The 19,273-nt window shown below is 36.8% G+C and overlaps 1 protein-coding gene across 1 annotated transcript in view; it reads left to right on the top strand.

Annotated features, from left to right (window-relative positions):
* LOC112559615 (transcriptional regulator ATRX-like) overlaps positions 1–19,273 on the top strand; it is a 40,360-nt gene that overhangs the window by 5,937 nt on the left and 15,150 nt on the right. The window contains exons 8-19 of the mRNA XM_025230951.1: positions 2,425–2,666; positions 2,828–2,987; positions 3,298–3,951; positions 9,174–9,613; positions 9,673–9,752; positions 9,931–10,030; positions 11,823–11,946; positions 12,203–12,407; positions 12,657–12,906; positions 13,732–13,872; positions 13,988–14,135; positions 18,654–18,763. Coding sequence (XP_025086736.1) covers positions 2,425–2,666; positions 2,828–2,987; positions 3,298–3,951; positions 9,174–9,613; positions 9,673–9,752; positions 9,931–10,030; positions 11,823–11,946; positions 12,203–12,407; positions 12,657–12,906; positions 13,732–13,872; positions 13,988–14,135; positions 18,654–18,763 — 2,654 coding nt within the window. The remainder of the gene's footprint in view (positions 1–2,424; positions 2,667–2,827; positions 2,988–3,297; positions 3,952–9,173; positions 9,614–9,672; positions 9,753–9,930; positions 10,031–11,822; positions 11,947–12,202; positions 12,408–12,656; positions 12,907–13,731; positions 13,873–13,987; positions 14,136–18,653; positions 18,764–19,273) is intronic.

The following is a 19,273-nucleotide window of genomic DNA, read 5'->3' as shown; positions in this document are numbered from 1 at the left end:
GGGGGACTTTCCTCTGACTTTACCGAGTAGTGATGCTTTCAACGGCAGATCTGTCCACGCCACTACAGTATTCCATTTTAAATAGAAATCCGGTATTTAAAATTTAAATTGAAATATTCCTACCTTATCTCCCCTCAGCCAACTTTGCTGACGTGCAGGTGAGGCGGCAGAGGCGCTGTATAAATTATCGTGCTAATAATGGTCCGGCACCTTCGTCATCTTGCGGGGCTGTTGTCCCAAACCGTACTTCATAGACGTGAATCTCCTTGTAAAGTTTCGGTCATTGCAAGATAGTGTCATAACATTTTTTCACAAGATTTCGTGAAATTTTCGCTGTCAAAGTTGCACTTCACAATTAAAAGTCCTTTCAGTGTTTCCACCTTTATCTGTCTTTTCACTGCGATGTTCATATCGTCCCCGACATAAGTTTAGTCACTGATCCGTACTCAAAGAAAACGATTACTGGAAGCGAATAAAATGCCGGCAGCGGGAACCTTTAATATTATGGATGACCTTGTTGAAAAAGACAGAACCAACCTTACACCTAAAAATGTTGAAGCCATTGTGGTTTATTAAGTATGATTTAAGGGCAGAGGACTGAGAGCCATACAGGTGGTCCCCAGTGACCAAATGATAAAAAATGTGATTTCTGCACATGCATCATATACAGTGCATTTGGAAAGAGAGGCTCATCTGGCTAAAAAAAAAAACAAAACAGGACACTGTTTGCCAGAATGCTGTCCAAAAAAGGAAGTTGGAGGACTGCATCAGCTTCCAGCCGACTAAGAAGCAGCAGTTACCTCATCCAGCAACTGAGCCATCAACACAGACAGCTAAGAGACCAACAGAAACCACACAGCCTGCCAACATAGTAACTGGACAAATTGACATTTTGACAAATACTCCTGAAAAGTCTGCTCCCAGAATGTCAGGGAGACCAATGCAAACATCAATCACTGGAATTTTAAAAAAATAAGAAGTGTTAGGTTTTGGTGGGTATTGGAGTTTTTACTTGTTTTTATTTGCCTTATCAAAATTAAATGTAGATAAGACAGAAGAGATAGGCATAGACTTTAGGAAAATAAAATTTTGTTTTATTGTGTACCTGTTGAGAACAGTTAACTCCTTCAGGTACGTAGGCTCTGTTTTTGATTGCAGGCTAAATGGGATGTAAACATGATCAGCATGTGTACCTTCAATAGCTGAAATAGTTTTTCAGTCAGCACAGCAACATTGAGCTGTTTTATCAGTCATTCATTGAAAGTCTTTCACTTTTTTCCTTCATATATGCTGGTTTTACAGTTTTCTGTCCATGATGTGAACAGTTTGAACCATACTGTCCATATTTTTCTAAGGTAATTGGGTGTAAGCACAGAAATTTGGATTCCTTTTTATGATCAGCAAATTGTCAGAAAAGTTTACAGCATTTTGTCCATACCAGAACATGTCCTATCAGGAGAATTTATTATATTGAGTTCAGGCAGGCAAACATACTATGCCTATGTGCAAAAGCAATAGGGACTTGAAATGGTTTACAACCTCTGCAGTCCACATGCTCAACCATAGATTATAGATTAATTGTCAGTTGTATGGGTGTGTGATATAGGTGTACCTTAAGAATGTTTTATATATAAGAATGCATGTTCTTATGATGCACCACTCGCCTAATATTGTAACTAGCAGTTTTTTTAAACTTTTGTAACAGAACACACTTCCCAAGTTATAATTGCCCATTAGGGTTAATAAAGTTGGACATTTGTCATTGTTAACTACTAAAGACATTGTATGACTTATGTGTGTTATGTATGTGAAAAACGTGAAACGCATATGCAACCATATGTCATATAACGTTATATGCATATGCTCTAGTACTACATGGCTCTTGAAAAATCTTCAGTCCCAGGAAAATTTCTGGCTCCCACCCATGGTCCTGGTTGTCTTTAAAAATCTGAATACCGTACGCTGATTTGCATCCGGCAAAGTCAGAGGAAAGGCACCCCACAGCGCCGCCCCCCCCCCCACCCCCCACACACACACACTTTTTTCGGTGCTCATTGTCAGTGACGACACCATCATCGGCACGTGTCCCGCTTTCGCCCCCGAAACGTCTGGTCACCTTACATATGGTATAATTACAAGATAGACACCTTGAGTTATATATAAGTAAGTGAAGGTTAAGGTTAAGGAGACTTAAACTTAAACTTTTGCATTAACAGTTAACAAAGAAAAATTCCAGCTACAAAAGTAACATATTTTTATTTACATTTTTTTAAAGTCATTTACCATATTGTTTTTGTTTAAAAAAAAATACTTTATTGCCTTTGTTCAGTTTTTAGCTAGTTTATGTGATCAGCAAGTGCTGAATATGTGCTTTTGATGTTGTTTATAACTAAGAAAATAAGTGATTTGTTTTTATTTTGACAGCTGAAACTGAGAACTGGGAATGCTATTTCTGTGATCCGTTGCCCTTGGAGGAACTGAGAAACCAGTGTTTAGCCGTCTTTGATACCATTAGTGCATCTGACGAGAAGAAATCTTTCCGATGTGCAGAAACCTCTGGCCAATTGCCATCATCATCACTGGGACCTAAGACTGAGAGTGAAGTGGAGGTACAGATGCACTTCACCGAATGTTCTCAAGATTTGAAGTGCAGGAGGACAGTGTTTTGACAGTCACAAGTCAGCTGTATGAAGCCACTAGCACATTTCGTCAGGTGCTGAAATCTGTTCAGCAGACTTCTGGCATTCAGAATGGAGGTGAGAAACAAATGCAGGATGATGAGGTCCAGACTATTTTCACTGTGCCATCTGATTTAAATGACCAACAGAGGAAGCAGCATTGTGCTAAAATTTTGAAAAAAGGACTCCACATTTATATTTCATCTCTGGGAAAGATCATATCCATCAACAGCAAGAAAAACAGTAAGAGAGATACAGGCCATGACTTGCCCTCTGCAGATGCTAAGCCCAACAACTCAGCAAATGTCAGTAAATGCTTGGGCACAGTCTCTCGCAAACATCGGGCTGCACCCCGTGATTGCGACATGAAGTTCTAGGGCAAGTTCTGGGGATGCATCTCCCAGAGATGAAGCATCTGATGCTGTGGATAGTGATTCAAGAAAGCAAGATGAGAAGTCAGTGAAAGAAAATATAAAAGCTAAAAAAACCACTAAACAAGTTGTCAAGGCAGATGGTAGGGGCAAGAGCAGTCTTTGTCGCCAGTCCAAGCAAGAGCAAGGACATGGGTCACCTTGCCACCAAAAAGAGAAAAAGGGTTGCAATGATGTTGATGACAAAGAAAAAATAGAAGAAAACTCCGTGGAACAAGAACCAGAAAAGGTTACACAGGATAAAAGCTCATTTTTAGATGCATCACAAGAAAAGTTGTCCATCAGCAGTGAACCCAAAGGAAATGTGCAACAGTTCAAAAGTGAGAAAGATGATTCTGCACATTCAAAGAAATCCAGTCAGGATGATGGTCAACAGGAGGAAAATGTACTTGCCAAGTTTGAACTGATACAAGAACTTGCTGAGGAGTTTTGTAAAGAGTCATCCAGTGCAAGCAATGTAAAAGAAGATGAGGTTGAAGACAAGTGTAATATTGACAGTGATGATGATGATCTTCCGTGTGTTACATTTGAAATTGATGAAGACAAGAATGTGGAAGGCAAGAAACAGAACAGGCCAAATCAACGAGAAAAACAACAAAGGGAAAACTCTGTGGAACCTAAGGCTTTTTCAGACATTTCAGACTGTGATGTGGTAGAGGGTTCCAAAAGTGCAAGTTGTAAATCTATGGTTGTAAAGATCAAGATGGCTAAGGAAGATCATGAAAAAGAAACAGCTGATTTCCATGGATGGGAAGATCTGGATAGTGGATCTAGCATTGATATCTTTACAAGCTCTGAAGATGAAAATGAATCCAGAAATAAACAAAGACGCAGAAAAGCTAGTAAGTAGAATTTTTGTTTCCCCAAACTCCCTCGGCACTTTTTGGTAGCATCAAAAGCACCTTCGCAATCACTTTCTTATTTAGAGCGTATCCTCATGCATCAGATGCTACATCTTTTATGCAGCAAACTTGATCCTTCACTCCTTAGAAAAAGTTATTTTCAACTTTTTATTTTGATTACAACAGTCATTATTTATGATAGCAACTTCAAGTGTTTCGTCTTCATATGACATATCTATGGGGAGATCACCTTTCTAGGTACCTAGTGAATTTCATATCATGCTCCTGATTGGTCAGAATTTACCTATGAACAGGGAGAACACAGATTCAGCAAACTCACCCCTACCCAATCCCCATATACCTGGCCATTGAGTTCACCTCTAAAGTTTTTTGCCTGGCTTTGACTACATAGGTCATGTTTACACTACATCATTTGTTGTGTGCTGTTTAGCAGCAACATGTAGAAGCCTTACATTGTTTTCAGTTTAGCAGTGTCTCCTTCCAACACTCATGCTCACACTTTACTGCCTGCCATACTCTGTAAATTTACCTTGTGATATTTGCTGCTTCTCTCTGAGGACAGGTGACTACAGGTGTTGAGAGACGAACTGTGATAGGAGAGGATACCTCATATTAAAATACATTCCCATTTGATGTTCTCATTCGCCTATTTGTTATCACACTTTGAGGCCAGCTTTCGAGACTGGCAGTCATCTGCAAATCATTCGCAGGTCCATAAAGCTTGGTGGTCGAGGACCCCTGCCCTCAGTTCATGGAGGAGCCTACGCTCCTGTAGAGTATGCTCTGTAGTTTGTTCTGTTTCCACAGGAGCATATCGCAGATGGGGCTTGCGGTAAAGGTAGCCCTTTATCCCCTTTTAGTAAGGTTTTAGGTAAGACAGCCAGAAACACTTTGTCCTTGGACAGTGATCAAAAGCATGTTTGCTTGTTTTGGTGTAGGTTTTTCTTTCCATGGATCAAGTGGCATTATTTCTCGCCCACTGTCACATTCTATGTGAAACACTGACAGAAATCCTCTTCAAAGCATTGGATCTTTGGATGCTCATCTGCATAGCACTTCTTTATGGTGCAGGTACCTCCGGCTTGGACCCATCACCAATGTAAAATAAGTTCCTGCCTCTCTGCTTGGGGTCTAGGGAGCTGTGGCAGGATGCATTTGTCAGCAAAGAACATGTTTTAAGATTTTTTTTCTTTTAAATTTGGAGAAGGCCTATCACTTTAACTGAAAGCAAGGTATTCTGTTTGATCTTCACGCCCTTGGCTACCTGGATCATATGCCACTCTTCAAGAATTTTCTTTTGCATCGCCTTTTTCAGGTTCATGTAGGGTCTATGCTGTCTGATTTTCAGGAACAGGAAATGGGCATCCCCCAATGCAGAATTCTTTCACCAACTTTTTAAACATCAGAATAGATTCAATTTTGAAATGTGTCTGTCCAGGTTTGGCAGCCTCATTATATGTAGATGACTTTGTTCTTACCTACTTACAACCATGGCATCCACCTGTTATTCTTCACATAAGTGATGTCATCTGGTACAATGCCAAGAAGAAATGCCATCCTCATAAAAAATTTCTTTCTTCAAGTACTGACGTGTTTTCCTCTTGCCTCCATACTGTGGGTCTCTTTCAAAGTTGTGGCAAAAAACAAAGAGGGGAACACTGGCCTGACGGTGGGATTTGTGGGGGAGGGATGAGTTAAATTTATGTTGTTCATTGGTCAGTTCTGACCAATTAAAAGCAGCTTGAATTCAGGTAGCAAGTAGAGAGATATCTTTATAGTCATCTAGTTAGTATTCAAAGAAATTTTACCATTGAAAATGTTTCATTTTATCAAGAAAATTCAGTAATATCTGCTTTAAAGGCAAGTTTGCTAATGAAGTTTTAGGGGATCCTGTTTTGTGTGTATAAAAATTTTCTTCAGATTTTTTTGTGGGGAGGGGAGGGTTCGATTTAGCAAATAAGATCTTGGCATAAGCTGCATAGGCGGTTTAAGCACAAAGTGAAAACATTTCTTAATAAAGCATTTTAACATTTTATCATCCTAAGACTTCTGTTCCTAGTTGTTCCAATGTTTTCATGTTTTACAGCTTGCTCTTTTATCTGTCTACATAGTCTGGGCAGTGAACAATTTATCAGATGTCATTGCTGAAACCCTGTTATCCACTGTTTATCTGAAATATAAGTTTTAAAAATATTTTAGGTGGTTTTTTTAAAAAATGTTGATGCATAAGGAATATGCATTATTTCTGCACTAGATGCTATTTTCCCTCATATAACACATTTTTATAAATGGATATTATGCATTTCAGTTGTCTACAAAATGAAAGATGAGAAATAATAACTATGTTTTTCACCAATTGGATTAATCACTACTCACCGATATAATTGTAATGACATGAAAGTGGCCTTTTGATTGGGCCATTTTGGAGATTCTTCATGTTGTGAAAGTTCAAGTTCTGTTCTATTCACTCACCAAGTGATTTTTCATAGAACAATCTGAAATATGTCTATTTCGTCAATAAAGACATCTACTTTTATCCTACTTTACTTTTCCCGAGCGCAGAATTAGCGAGAATAGAGAATGTTTGGGACAGTAGCAACACACTCGCCACGTGCGAAACATCGTCAACATCGCATACCGAACGAAAGGTCACTGCGGTGTACTTTCAACAAAGGGCTGAGTCCAAAACCATAGAAGGCCCCACGCTTATGATGACAAGCTCTTTTTGTAGACCACACAAAGAGTTCGGAAACTTCTTATATGGACGCATGTGTACACATACTTAGCATATAGCCAATCAGAATTCACTAACGCCGACCTTCACGTGTCATAGGTCACACGACACACTTTTCGGGCAGTGCTGCGGTATCCCACATAAAAGGCAAACTGTCATGGCCTCCGGAGTAAACAATGGTGGACACTATTCAAAGCTTTTTCTTTTCTGGATATTTTCTTTCTAAGACTTTTAACGCTTTAATATTAATGTTCATTGTGCTGTCAGACGCTCATTTCTTCTCACAATACCACGTGCGAAAGATAAAATCCCCCCACGTGGACATTCTTAGACGCGTCGTAGCAGCTAAAAAAAGTAACTTAGTGAAGCCGAATTCGGCTGTCGAAAACACCATCAGTCATGTGGTAAGCGAGCTGAAAATAAAGCGAAAGTTTTCATTTCTATTGCTGGCAAATCTCGGTAGTAATCAGGACTAAAAAAAAAAAAAAAAAAAAAAAAGATGCGAACATTACACATTTGAGTGAACTTGCAATGCTAGTTATTTATGTACTTTGTCAGGAATGTAGGGAAACAGAGCTTACATCATTTGCATAGAAAACAAAGGTTGTTTAGGTGGGGGTTGGATGGTATTACTCCAACCAATGTAACAAACAGAATGTGAAGACAATTATGTATAGCACTCCTAACAATCAGAAAGAAAACTGCTATCTCGTCAAGCTTTGTAGCCATTCAGTGTCTAGAGAGCCATCATTGTCAGCCCCTAAAAGGCCAGACAGCTATAGTGCTTTTCCATAAATTTTTGACAGAAAAAAGAACCACCTAGCCACAAAAATCAAACATCTTTAATCCATGTGACTACAGATGCTATAATTCATAAAATACATCCTAGCCATAATAGGAACAGAACATGAGCAGCTGCTTTAAATTCTGGTGCACAATGATGTATCTCTAGATTTTCATGAACAGGTTATTACTTATTCCTATTCGCCCCAGTGGAGCATAAGGACGCAAGAAATGGGTTATACTCCACTATAGCTTTTGAAATAATTTCTTTATGATGACAAGAATTATATGTTGATGTCATCCATCACTCTGCAACTGAAGGCTAAGAAAGATAGAGTGTTTCTACTAAAGCTGCTACTTCAGTAGATGCTCACAAAATTTAAAGCAATATGCCGGACAGCATCACTAATGTTAGATAGCAAAGGACTATAATGGCATAAAACGCATGAAGCTAGTGAACACTGAACTTCTATATTATATCTAAACCTATAACTGTGTTGCTCAATGTTGCAAACACCATTGTTGTTATTACTGTGTACTTCTCTGAAGCCTATCAGCATTTGGGTACACAACTCAACCATGTTGACTTTACTAAAAGTGAACAAAATAATTAATTTTTATTAGTAATGTTAAAGTTATGTGTAGTAACACATTGAAAGATGGTTATAGTTTTTATCAACAGGTAAATTACATGAAAGGCTAGATAAAACAAAGTTACTAAGCTTGAACTTTCTGTTCTGCTTTTTCCGTTCCTTGTTTATGTTTACAGTTTGTTTACTTAAACCCTATAACTTATATTAACATGTGCTACAGGCTTAAAATTTGTTTGTTGAAGGTTTCTTTATACATATCTAAACTCCATGAGAGCTTTTAAAAAAACTAATTATTGGTTTAATAGTTACTAAGCTTTTAGTTTGTTTTCCTTGCCTTTTCAGTTTCTTGTTTTGGTAAGCTTGGTTCAGTTCAAAAAGCTTGTAAATAATATTGACATGGATATATAGTCATTGAAATTCGGTGAGAGTTTCTTTATATACATGTCACATTAAATGAGGGCAACTTTAAAAAATATTTAGTAGTTTAGTAGTTACTAAACTTTCAGTTTTTCTTTCCTCGTTTTCTCAGTGTCTTGTTTTGGGTACAGACTGTTTACTTCAAAAGGACAAACTTTTTATCGACAAGAGATATAGTCGTGCAATTTGTTGAGTAATTCTTCATACATATAAAACATTTCTATGAACGATTTTTAAAGAATATTTAGTAGATTGGTAGTTATAACTGTTTTTAATCAAATTCTATGAAATTTAACACAGTGTTTTTACAAAAAAATTCATAAAAAAAAACCTAAGCCGATTTTGCAAAATCTCTGTTCATAGAAATGTAGATCTGTCTTTTAAGTAATTATTTCAATAAAAAGTTCGAGTCTACTCACAAAATTGACGAAGTTTTTGTAATTTTTTCAAAATGTTTGTTTGGGCGCCATTTTGGTTGTTTCCATTGGCAACCGATGGTGTGACAAGTGCAGTAAAACTAATTTTTGAACCTTCAGTCAAGGCTAAATAGCTGATAAAAAAATCCGCGCTATCGCGTGAAACGTAAAAGTTTTTTTTTTGGCAGGTGCCTAGCCTTAATCACTACTCACCGATATAATTGTAATGACATGAAAGTGGCCTTGCCTTGATTGCAGAAAACAGTCTGTCTTCTGTCAAAGGAAAGAAAAAGGCTGTTGAACATGAGGGTTCAGGGGATGAAACAGATGAAAAAACAAAGTTCTTATCAAAAAGACGGGTCAAAAATACCCCCAAAAAAGATGCACACAGAAAGCATTCATCAAATGGAAGAAATACCAACATTGGAGATGAAGACAGTGGGGATGGGGATAATGGTGATGGAGATAATGGTGATGGAGTGTGCAGTGACACTGAGCCAAAGAACAGAAATAGGAAGACAGTCCCAAGTAAGAACAGTTTTGATGATGTGGCTATTGAACGGAAAGAAAATCACAGAGAAGTCAGCGATGAAGAGAAAGAGAAATCAGATTTAGAGAAGTTTTCTCAAGATGGTGAAGAAAAAAGGAGCAAGAAAGAGCTGGACTTGTCTCGAGAAGCTGCACAGCTAGAAAAAGAGGTGGATGCTTTAATCAGTGGGAAAGCCAGGAAAAAAAAACCAAAGCCTGAGGTGATGATGAGGAGGAAAATGAAAAAAAGTTCTCAAGGAGAAAAGGGACACCAAAGAAGGTGGAAAAGGGAGATGGCTCACAAAAAAAGGTAATTTATGCATTTAAATTTATAAATGATTAATTAGATTTGTCATTGTTCACATACACCTACACCAAAAAATATAAATAGAGAGTATAAAAAGTTATGAAACTCCAGGTTGCATGTATTGCTTTGTACTAAAATATGTTTTCCATTCTTTACCTATTATAATTTGAAATTCCTTTCAGGAGAGATTGTGGATGATTCAGAGGATTCCTCAGAGGAGGAAGAAGAGGAGCTGAATGATGAAGATGAAGATGATGAAACAGTCAAGCAGATATCAGAGGTAATGTTAAAATAATAAAGAGAATTAAAAGTGAACATATTTTATTTGTGTAACGTGTCTATTTTCAGAGTTCAACTATAGAAAAATGATAGAATAATTATAATCTTAAACAATTCTGTTGGAAATTCTCTGCTAAGACCACTAAAATGTAACCATGCAAAAGGGGTTAACAAAGTGCAGAAGCATGCTAGCCACTGCAAACAATGTTTGATTCATGATCAAAATGCTTGATAAAGTTGATAAGTGTTTAAAATAATGTGCCTATAACTTATTGATTTACAGGTCCTAAAATAAAAGCTACAATTTTTCAAATGTATGGGCTTATCATCTAAGGATCAATCAACTATTGTTACTATTATTAAATTGTGTAGTGTATTTTGATTTTTTTTTAATGTATTTGTGTGCATTTATTTTTAAACTCAAAATTCTATTATTTAAGCATGAAAATTATTTAGTCATTAAAATAGGCATTATGCAACACGTTTATGATCCACAGGGTAGGGGGTAATTATGTAGAGTGATCAGATGTGAGAATATGATGCAATTTCTATGTGTTCAAACTAACAAAACAAAAATCTTTGTTCTAAACTTAACTGTAGATCTTTGCATGAAATTAACACAATTATGAGATATAAAATATGTAGTGGGTTAATTAAAATGAAAACATATACTTTCACTCCATTGGTTCCTTTATGTTATGCATTAGATAAACAGAACTTTGTGCATAATTGTTCCAGTCATATACTTAAAAAAATTGTTTTGTTGTGCTCCCCGTGAAAGTTGTGGGTGGCCCTGATATCCATTATTTAGAAATAAGTGTAGTCTCATATTCCTGATTAGGGTTGGAGTTTTCCCTTTGAAAAACTGAATTCACCTTTTTTTATTTAACAGTTTCTCATATTTTTAATAACTATATTATCCAAGTTGTTGATTCTTTTCTGTTTTTTAAAAAGATATTTTATAGAGACAAATGAATATATTCAGTATTTGTTTAGCTACACTATCAGCTCAGATTTATTCTTTTATTTTTTTTTTTAAGAAGAGAGAAGCCCCCAAAACTTAACACCCCCCCCCCCCAAAAAAAAAAAAAAAATTTAAAAATTCTGCGTTACATCAAAAGTCAAATAATCTTGCTTGACATTTCAGTTCTTATTAACAAATTTCTTACTTTAGCTCAGAAACATTCACTTGTAACATGGCTGTTAGAAGCTTAGGGGCTACAACTGCTCTTTAACCAAACATATTATTGCCCCTGGTCAGTGTGTTTCTTCGTCTTGTTCCTAATCACACTCCGGTGAGCATAGGGCTGCTAGGTCAGTGGGTTTAGCAGTACAAAAATATAAAATGCATAGTAAAAAGAACTTTTGAAAAGAATAAAGAATCCTAGAATTTTTGTATTTCTAACCTTCAGGTTTTGCAAACTTTCTGCTCTGTTTTTATTTTTGAATTAGTTTAATTTTTAATAGCAATAATTTTCATAGTGGTGTGTACATAGGAGTACTAGATTTCAGGGCAAGCAGCTTGTCTATTTAGATGACATCAAAATACCAACAGTAATGTCTTGACTAGCTTACGGCTTCTATGTATGCACCACTATAAAAATTGTTGCCATTCCTGTCACCAGAAAATCCCATTGACTTGCCACTTATGACAAGGACTTGGACAGGTCTGCCATTGAATATTTTCTGTATTACCTACAGATTATATAGTCTGTTATGATCACAGGGGAGTGTAAATACCATGAAATCCAACTGATAATTTTTTTTCTTCAATGCTTTATAATTTCTTACAGTCTCCAGAAAAACAAGTAAAGGTCATAGCTGATGACCTAGAAAATGAACTTGCAAAGGAGGATATGGAGGAACAAATGGAAGATGAGGACATAAATGATGAGAGTGAGTCGAGCAGTGAATCAGGTTGGTAGTGTTTTTAAGTGCTGACATTTTCTGTCTTATATACATTGCAGTTTCAGTATTACAATTTTTACCTGGATAAAATAATCTTGAGCATCTTAGCATTAAGATGATTAAGCATTTATATGTATAAACATGAGTTGCGGCCCTATACTCCACTGGGGTGAATAGGAACAAGAAGAATGTATAAACATGCCACTGTGTTTGATTATAATGCAATGTAGTGTACTTATGCAATGTGCATGCTGTTATATTGCAGATATTGGTGTTGTGCGCAGAAGGAAAGGGCAAAAGGGCGATGAAGTAAAGGAAGACAATGAAGCAAAAGAAGAAGATGCAGTGGAAGATGATGATTCTGATTTTGAGCCTGTTGCAGCACGCAAAAGGTTCCGAAACAAGCTGCTGGAGGAAAAGTTAGCAGCAAGTGATTCAGAAAGTGATATAAACACTCAGAAAAAGAGCAGGTGTGTTTACCGCAGCATTCATCTCAGTGCTATTTATTGGATTCAGAAAGTTTGGATGTCACTAGATTCTTACTACCAATGTTCTCTTATAATTTTTGGTCTTTGTACTGTCTTGGGCTTACCCTGTGAGAGGACTAGGGTGTTTCCAGTAAACTTATTTTAAAAACACTCATCATAGAATACTTTTATGTGAAAGCATTTAATGCATATATTCAGTTTAATGTTTAATTCATCATTTTATGTTTACAGAAAGCGGAAGAAGAAGGATTCTGATGAAGAGAATTATGCCTCTGAGGAAAGTCAGTCATCATCTGATGAAGATGGGGATGATGATGTTGACAGTGATGCAGCTGGGACCACTGGTGAAGATGCCTCAGATGACTCTATGGCAGAAGGGAAAAAGAAGGGCAAGGGCAAAAGGAAGACCAAAGGGAAAGATAAAGGAAAAAAGAGGAAAAGAATAAAAACGAAGGATTCATCTTCAGAGCAGGAAGACCCAGTAAGTCAGATTGTGGAAAATATAGTGAAATCTGCCTGTGATATTTTGCTGTTATGCTGTTGCTATTATTTTCCCGATTTATTCGACAGATAATTCAAAGATAGAAAAGTGTGCAGACATAGATAATTATATCATAAATATTCCGTATTGTAAAGACTTGCATCTTTGAAAAAGTAAAATACAAAACCATAAAGTGGCTAATTATATGAATCATATTAGGAATAGGTTTGCAGTCACACAAAATAAAGAAGGCAGCCTGTCCTTTTCAGAAAGTGTAATTATAAAAATAAAAACTTGTTGCTATGTTAGAGAATAAAGCATTTTTGCATTTTTTATTGAACTGTTTAATAATGAAGCAGGAATTGGCAGCAAGGTAAAGAATTGATAATAAGCATTAGATTTAGTCTACTGCACTTTACACAGAAGTAAGGACCATTTTCATATTTTATGTACTGAATGTTACAACAGTATACTTATTATTTTACTGTATTGTATTCTATTGTGTTCCCCAAAAGGTTGGATTTTAGCATGACAACAGTGATAACAATATGTCTATCAATATAAAACTGTTAAAAAATCTTATGCATCATAATGCTTGCTCAAGAAAATAATGGTAGATATAATATCCTATGTTAGGATATTTGAGAATTTCTTGTGTTCAATGGGTTTATTAAAAAATTTTTTGTTCTTCTGATTTTTTGTGAGTTTGTGATTATTTTTTTTTTTTTTTTTTTTTTTTGTGTGTTTTGCGTGAAAGACATTTACTTACCTGACTAGTGTTTCATGAACTATTTTATGTGATTGTGAATGATATTGTGTGACCAGGACGGAGAAGGCAGTGGAGACAAAGCATCTAGGAAAAAGATTCGTAAACTGATGTCTGATCGGAAACTTGCCGATGATACAAAGGCGGCTGCCAAAGCTGAGGAAGAACGACGTAAGAGGGTTTCTGAAAAGCAGAAGAAGGTAAATCTAATAATTTGCCCTTGTTGCCATAATTTATTTATTTATTTTGCTTTACTTATTTCTCTTGTTGTTATTGACAGATTAAATGGGAAATTTGTTGATTTTTTTTTTCTAGTTCAATAGGACTGAAACAAAGGAGGTTGGAGAAGGGAAAGCTCCTATCACTACAAAGCTTATTTTGGAGGTGGATGAGAAGACTGACGAACCTCTTATACAGGTTGATTCAAAACTTATTTGCAAGCTCAAACCACATCAAGTAGAAGGTATGTTTCTCTGCATAGGTAACATTGTGCATGTATGCTTTTGTCTTCTGATTTATTGAATGAGTAGAAAGGTGTTTATATAGGATTGGAAATGTCAGGCCACACCACACAGACATACCCTTAATCACTGACACATGTTCTTTAATACAACATATAACAACATGACAACTCTTTATTGACAAGGGTAACACACAAAAAAAACAAAGATTTTGCTTTTTTACATATTGCCCTTGATCTAAGAGGGGAGAAAAGACAACACCAGATTACTAGAAAAACAAAGGCACTGCAATAAAACAGGAGGGTAAATTAAATTACATCTGCAAAGATAGGGGTTGGTGTCTTATTTGAGGTGGAATTTTTTTTTACTAATAAATAACATATGGTATGGGTCTTTTTTTTAAACAGATACATTGTGGAGGAAAATAATCTCCAGATATCTGCTTCTTATCATTTTCGATATTGCAAACTCATAGCCAAACTGTTTGCTAGTCTTGACATAAGAAATCACAGCCCAAACAAATGAATCATGTATCATGGATTCACAGTTACAACTTGTAGATCATGTAATGATAAATCAAAGTTATAACACATGAATGATATAGTCATAGTCCTAATGTATCATTCATTTATCATGGGATACAGTCCTAATATGATTCAGAGAGTACGCAGTCACAGCTGCTAAGCAGATGTTGAGACAGACAACCTGCTGCCTGCTTGTTTCTGGTAAAGCCAGAAGAAGCTCTGAGATTATATTTACTAAAATTCTGTTTGTACAGAGAACGCTATCTCCCATAAACAACATGAAATAGATCTTGAGAAATGTCTAAATCTAAAAACATGCACTTAACATGCTGCAAATGTACTTTGTAAAGTAAAATGTAATATATATTTTTAAATTGACCAAGTAACTTAGTAACTGAAGATGTACAAATGTAAAGCAATTGCTGCATAGCAGCATGAGACTGTCAGTTGTACACGGTGTTCTTAAATTAAAAATTTTGGATACATACCTAGAAAAGAGTGAGTGTAAGTGAGAGTATCCCAAACTATTGTGACCTGTAGTTCATAGAGGAACAAAAGATACAACAAAATAATGCATAGCTCAGATTGTTGATAAATTTTATCATTGAGTACTTGTAATAAATAACAATTGATGAGTACAGTGTTTCCTCGCTACTTCGTGCTTCATCTATCGCGGATTCACTACTTCGTGGTTTTTTGGAGTGAAGTATCGATCGCTACTTCCGCGCTGGGAATTATCGTTCTACAAAATACCATAGATATTTCAACAGAAAAAAAACCGACAAATGTAGCCATATTAGTATTTCTATTAAAATATGGTAATTTTGTAGATAGTCAGACGAACGAAATATCTGTGTATGAGAAATCCATTTGCTATGCGTAAGAGACGAGTCATTGGTATCTTCCATCTCGCAGCCAGTTCGCATCACTTTTTTCGGTTTCTCTGAGTACAGTTATAATTTTTTTACACTTAAGTGTTATTGTACTGTATTAATACATGATTAATTTATTACTTTACACTAACATGATATTGTTTTGCATGTATATATTATTGCATGTATGTCCCTATTTCACGGAAATTCGCATATCGCGGCTGGTCTTGGAACCTATCCCCCGTGATAAACGAGGGAACACCGTAGTGGAGTTATCACAGTTGAAAACCAATACAGTGGAACCTCGGTTAACGAACTTAATCCGTTCTGGAAAGCTGTTCGTTATCCGAAACAATGTTTTCCATAAGAAATAAAGGAAATAGATTTAATTGGTTCCCGGCCCTGTTGACTCACTAATATTTGAAAGTTACCGGCTACATAGGTATTTGTTTTAATGAGAACAGTTATAATGCAATATAAATGGAGTTAAATAAATATAAAAACATTAACGAAAGCATTTAAACATCAGAAAACTTGCCGTTTTGACGGCGTGGATGGAAGCAGGTGTGGGGAGGAAGGGGTGGAATTACTGCTTTGATTCCCCCTCCATGAGCACACGTGACATTATAAAATAGGGGGTGACTTCCCTTTTCTGTAGCTTTGAGGTTAAAGGAAAAAAACTTGTCCAGTGTCTGCTCCTTCTGCCTTTTTTTGTAAAACTCTTCGATAATACGACATCACATATCCGACAGACGCATGCCACCTTCATACTTTGAAATCATTTCCTTTTTCAATTCATTTGTTGGCCGCTTCCTTGTCATTACCTCCCTGCTATTAATTGCTCTTAATCTTCTTTGAAGCCACGATCGAGGATTATCTTATTAAAATGAAGCACAAAAATCACAAAATAAGAAGGATGGCACAGATAAGAAACGACCGATCGGAACTGTGTCTCGAGCGCGAATGATTACATGCTGGTCAGTCACGTGTGTTTCATGTGGCTGTTCGTTATCCAAATTTTTTTTCGCTATCCGAGACAAACTTTTAACCGAATATTTGTTCGTTATCCGAAATATTCGCTAACCGAGGCGTTCGCTAACCGAGGTTCCACTGTATATCAATTTAAAATAAGAAGCTGCTTTTGCAAGATGTCTTCCCATATCATGAGTTTTAAAAATGTGTCATGCTAGTTTTTAGGAGTCACTCAGATATAACAAATATCTGGCTTCCCAGTCTTCTTCTTCTTCGTTCCTATTCGCCCCCAGTGGAGCATAGGGCCGCAACCACACGCCGCCATCGGACCCGGTCCTGGGCATTCCTTTCTAGTTGGGACCATGTCATGCCAGCTGTCTCTGCCTCTCTGTGGACTGATCGTCTCCACGTCTGTCGGGGTCTCCCAACCTTGCGCCTCCCTTGTGGGTTCCAGCACAGAGCTTGTCGCGTTATATTGTCGGCTGGCTTCCGTAGAGTGTGGCCAATCCAGCCCCACTTTCGCTTCTTGATGTCTAGGCTGGCAGGGTTTTGGTTGGTTCTCTCCCACAGGGCGGTATTGATGAGTAGTACTATATATATATAGTACTAGGCTTCCCAGTACTATAATGAAAGTTGCCAAAGTGGCTTAGGGTCTTTTTTTTTTATTTTTGTCCTTGTCCAGGGTATTCTTTTCTGTTCTTTTTGTACTTTTCTTTTCTTCAGAGCCAGTGCTATGATATGATATGAACAGTTTCAAGTTGCCACATAAGCTATCTATCAAACACTAATAAATCTCTAAAATATCAGGCAAGTCTGATAAGAGTTATATATATATTCCCCAAAATAACACTGATTATTATTCGTAATTCACACTCCCACAATTTCTCATCCATGAGCACACTTATGAAAGGCATGTCTGTAATGTTCAGCCTTTCAACAAACAAAATATTTAATCATCCGACATTGGATCTAGGCCCATTGAAGATTATTATAAACAACATGGGCTCGATATCAGTTCTTAAATTAGAGTAGTCTTCTCCTTCTCCTGTTTACAGTCCCTGCTTATTAGCTGCTTGTATTACACACATAAAGAGTACAGGCCATTCGAGGAGCCTCGTCAGGGATCATGGACTGGCAGGGTATTCTGTCTTTGCAGTTGTTTTGCCATACATGACCATACCTTTCATCCATAAACCCCGGAAGAAACTTCTCCCATCAATCATCGATGAGCCCCTTTATGTGGCTCAAGTAGTTTCCACCAGAAACTGGGTCCAGCAGAATATGGTGACAGGGGAGAATCACTGTAGCTCTGCCGCGATGTAATCCACAGTTGGTTTTAACAGACGACTGGATTCCAACTCATAGACATCTCTTCCCCTAGTGTATCTTGGTACATAGTTGCTTCTCCTGTTCTCCCCTAAGTAATTTCTAATAAATTCATTTGTATTAGTTTTCAAAATAGAGTATTCCTTTCACTTTCCTGCCACACTCAACTATATCTCCCTCACAGTTATCATAAAGTTGCTTAATGCCAATAATTTACATAATGCCAATAATTCGCTTAGCCACACATTAAAAAGTTCAAAGTTTCGAAATAAAAAAATAAATGAATAGCAACTACAGAGTTCATTAAGGTTACCTTGGCTGGGTAAGGAACTACTTCAAATACACTGAGTCCCGAACTTTCTTACGTATACATTAGGCTTGCTCTCTCATCATGTCAAGAATCCTAATCTAGTTTGCTCACACACACACACACATGAGAGTGAACTCCCTTGACTGCTGCTTGCTTCAACTTCCACACTTTCCATTCTGTTGATACACATGTACGTACCTACACTGCATTCCTGATGTAAACATAACAGGGAAAGGAAATAGATAATTTATTAGTTTAATAAGTAGACGGGGGCTTAAGAATTATCATTAAACTGTTTCTGAGCTGAAGAAACTGCAGTACTTGTGTTTGATGCTAAATGGCATGAATTTTGTGTATGTGATGTATAAAATGATATAAGGAAATTTGGGCATTTTTACTTCTTTACCATTTATATTGAAGAGTAATTTCATCACATGAAGCTAGAATGACACAGAATGATCATTTGATGAAAATGTTATAAATGTTTGATTTATTAATGTGATAAATGTGTTACAGCTGTTCAGTTTATGTGGGACTGTTTGTACGAGTCATTGGAACGTACCAAGAAAGATGAAGGCTCTGGATGCATTCTGGCTCACTGCATGGGGCTTGGAAAAACACTTTCTGTGAGTGCGTATATGCATGTATATACGTGCATGCAGACGTGTGTGAGAGTCTTATGTTGTCTGTTTGGGAGCTGATAGAATTTGTTAGATCTTGTCTATTAACCTAACACCACCCATAAAGTGATTTGTGATTGTGATCACTTTCACTGTCTTTATTGATTTCACCAGATGATACTTCCACATGAGATCCATAACTCCCTTTGTCCTTTAACCATGTGAAATATTCTTCCTGGTTTATAGAATCACCTCCCTCCTCCAAACCTGCTGGTGGCACCACAACTTAATGGTGTTATATTACCTGCCTTGATATTTGCGATGTAAGCATGCAACTGGTATTGCCTTCAGTCTTTTTTACATGGTTATGCTGAAGATTTCTGCCCTTCAGCTTGCATACCACGTTCTCTTGGCTGTTTGAGTGCTTCAGAGTTTGAGCCTATTCATCTGATTCTTTCCTGCTTTGAGTGCTATGGTGCAAAGACCCAGCAAACATCCTTGACCTGCATGGTGTTC

This window comes from Pomacea canaliculata, linkage group LG3, assembly GCF_003073045.1.
Source record: "Pomacea canaliculata isolate SZHN2017 linkage group LG3, ASM307304v1, whole genome shotgun sequence".
In the NCBI taxonomy this organism is placed as follows: domain Eukaryota; kingdom Metazoa; phylum Mollusca; class Gastropoda; order Architaenioglossa; family Ampullariidae; genus Pomacea; species Pomacea canaliculata.
The sequence above is the reverse complement of the archived record's forward strand: the minus strand, read 5'-3'. Positions and strand labels throughout refer to the sequence as shown.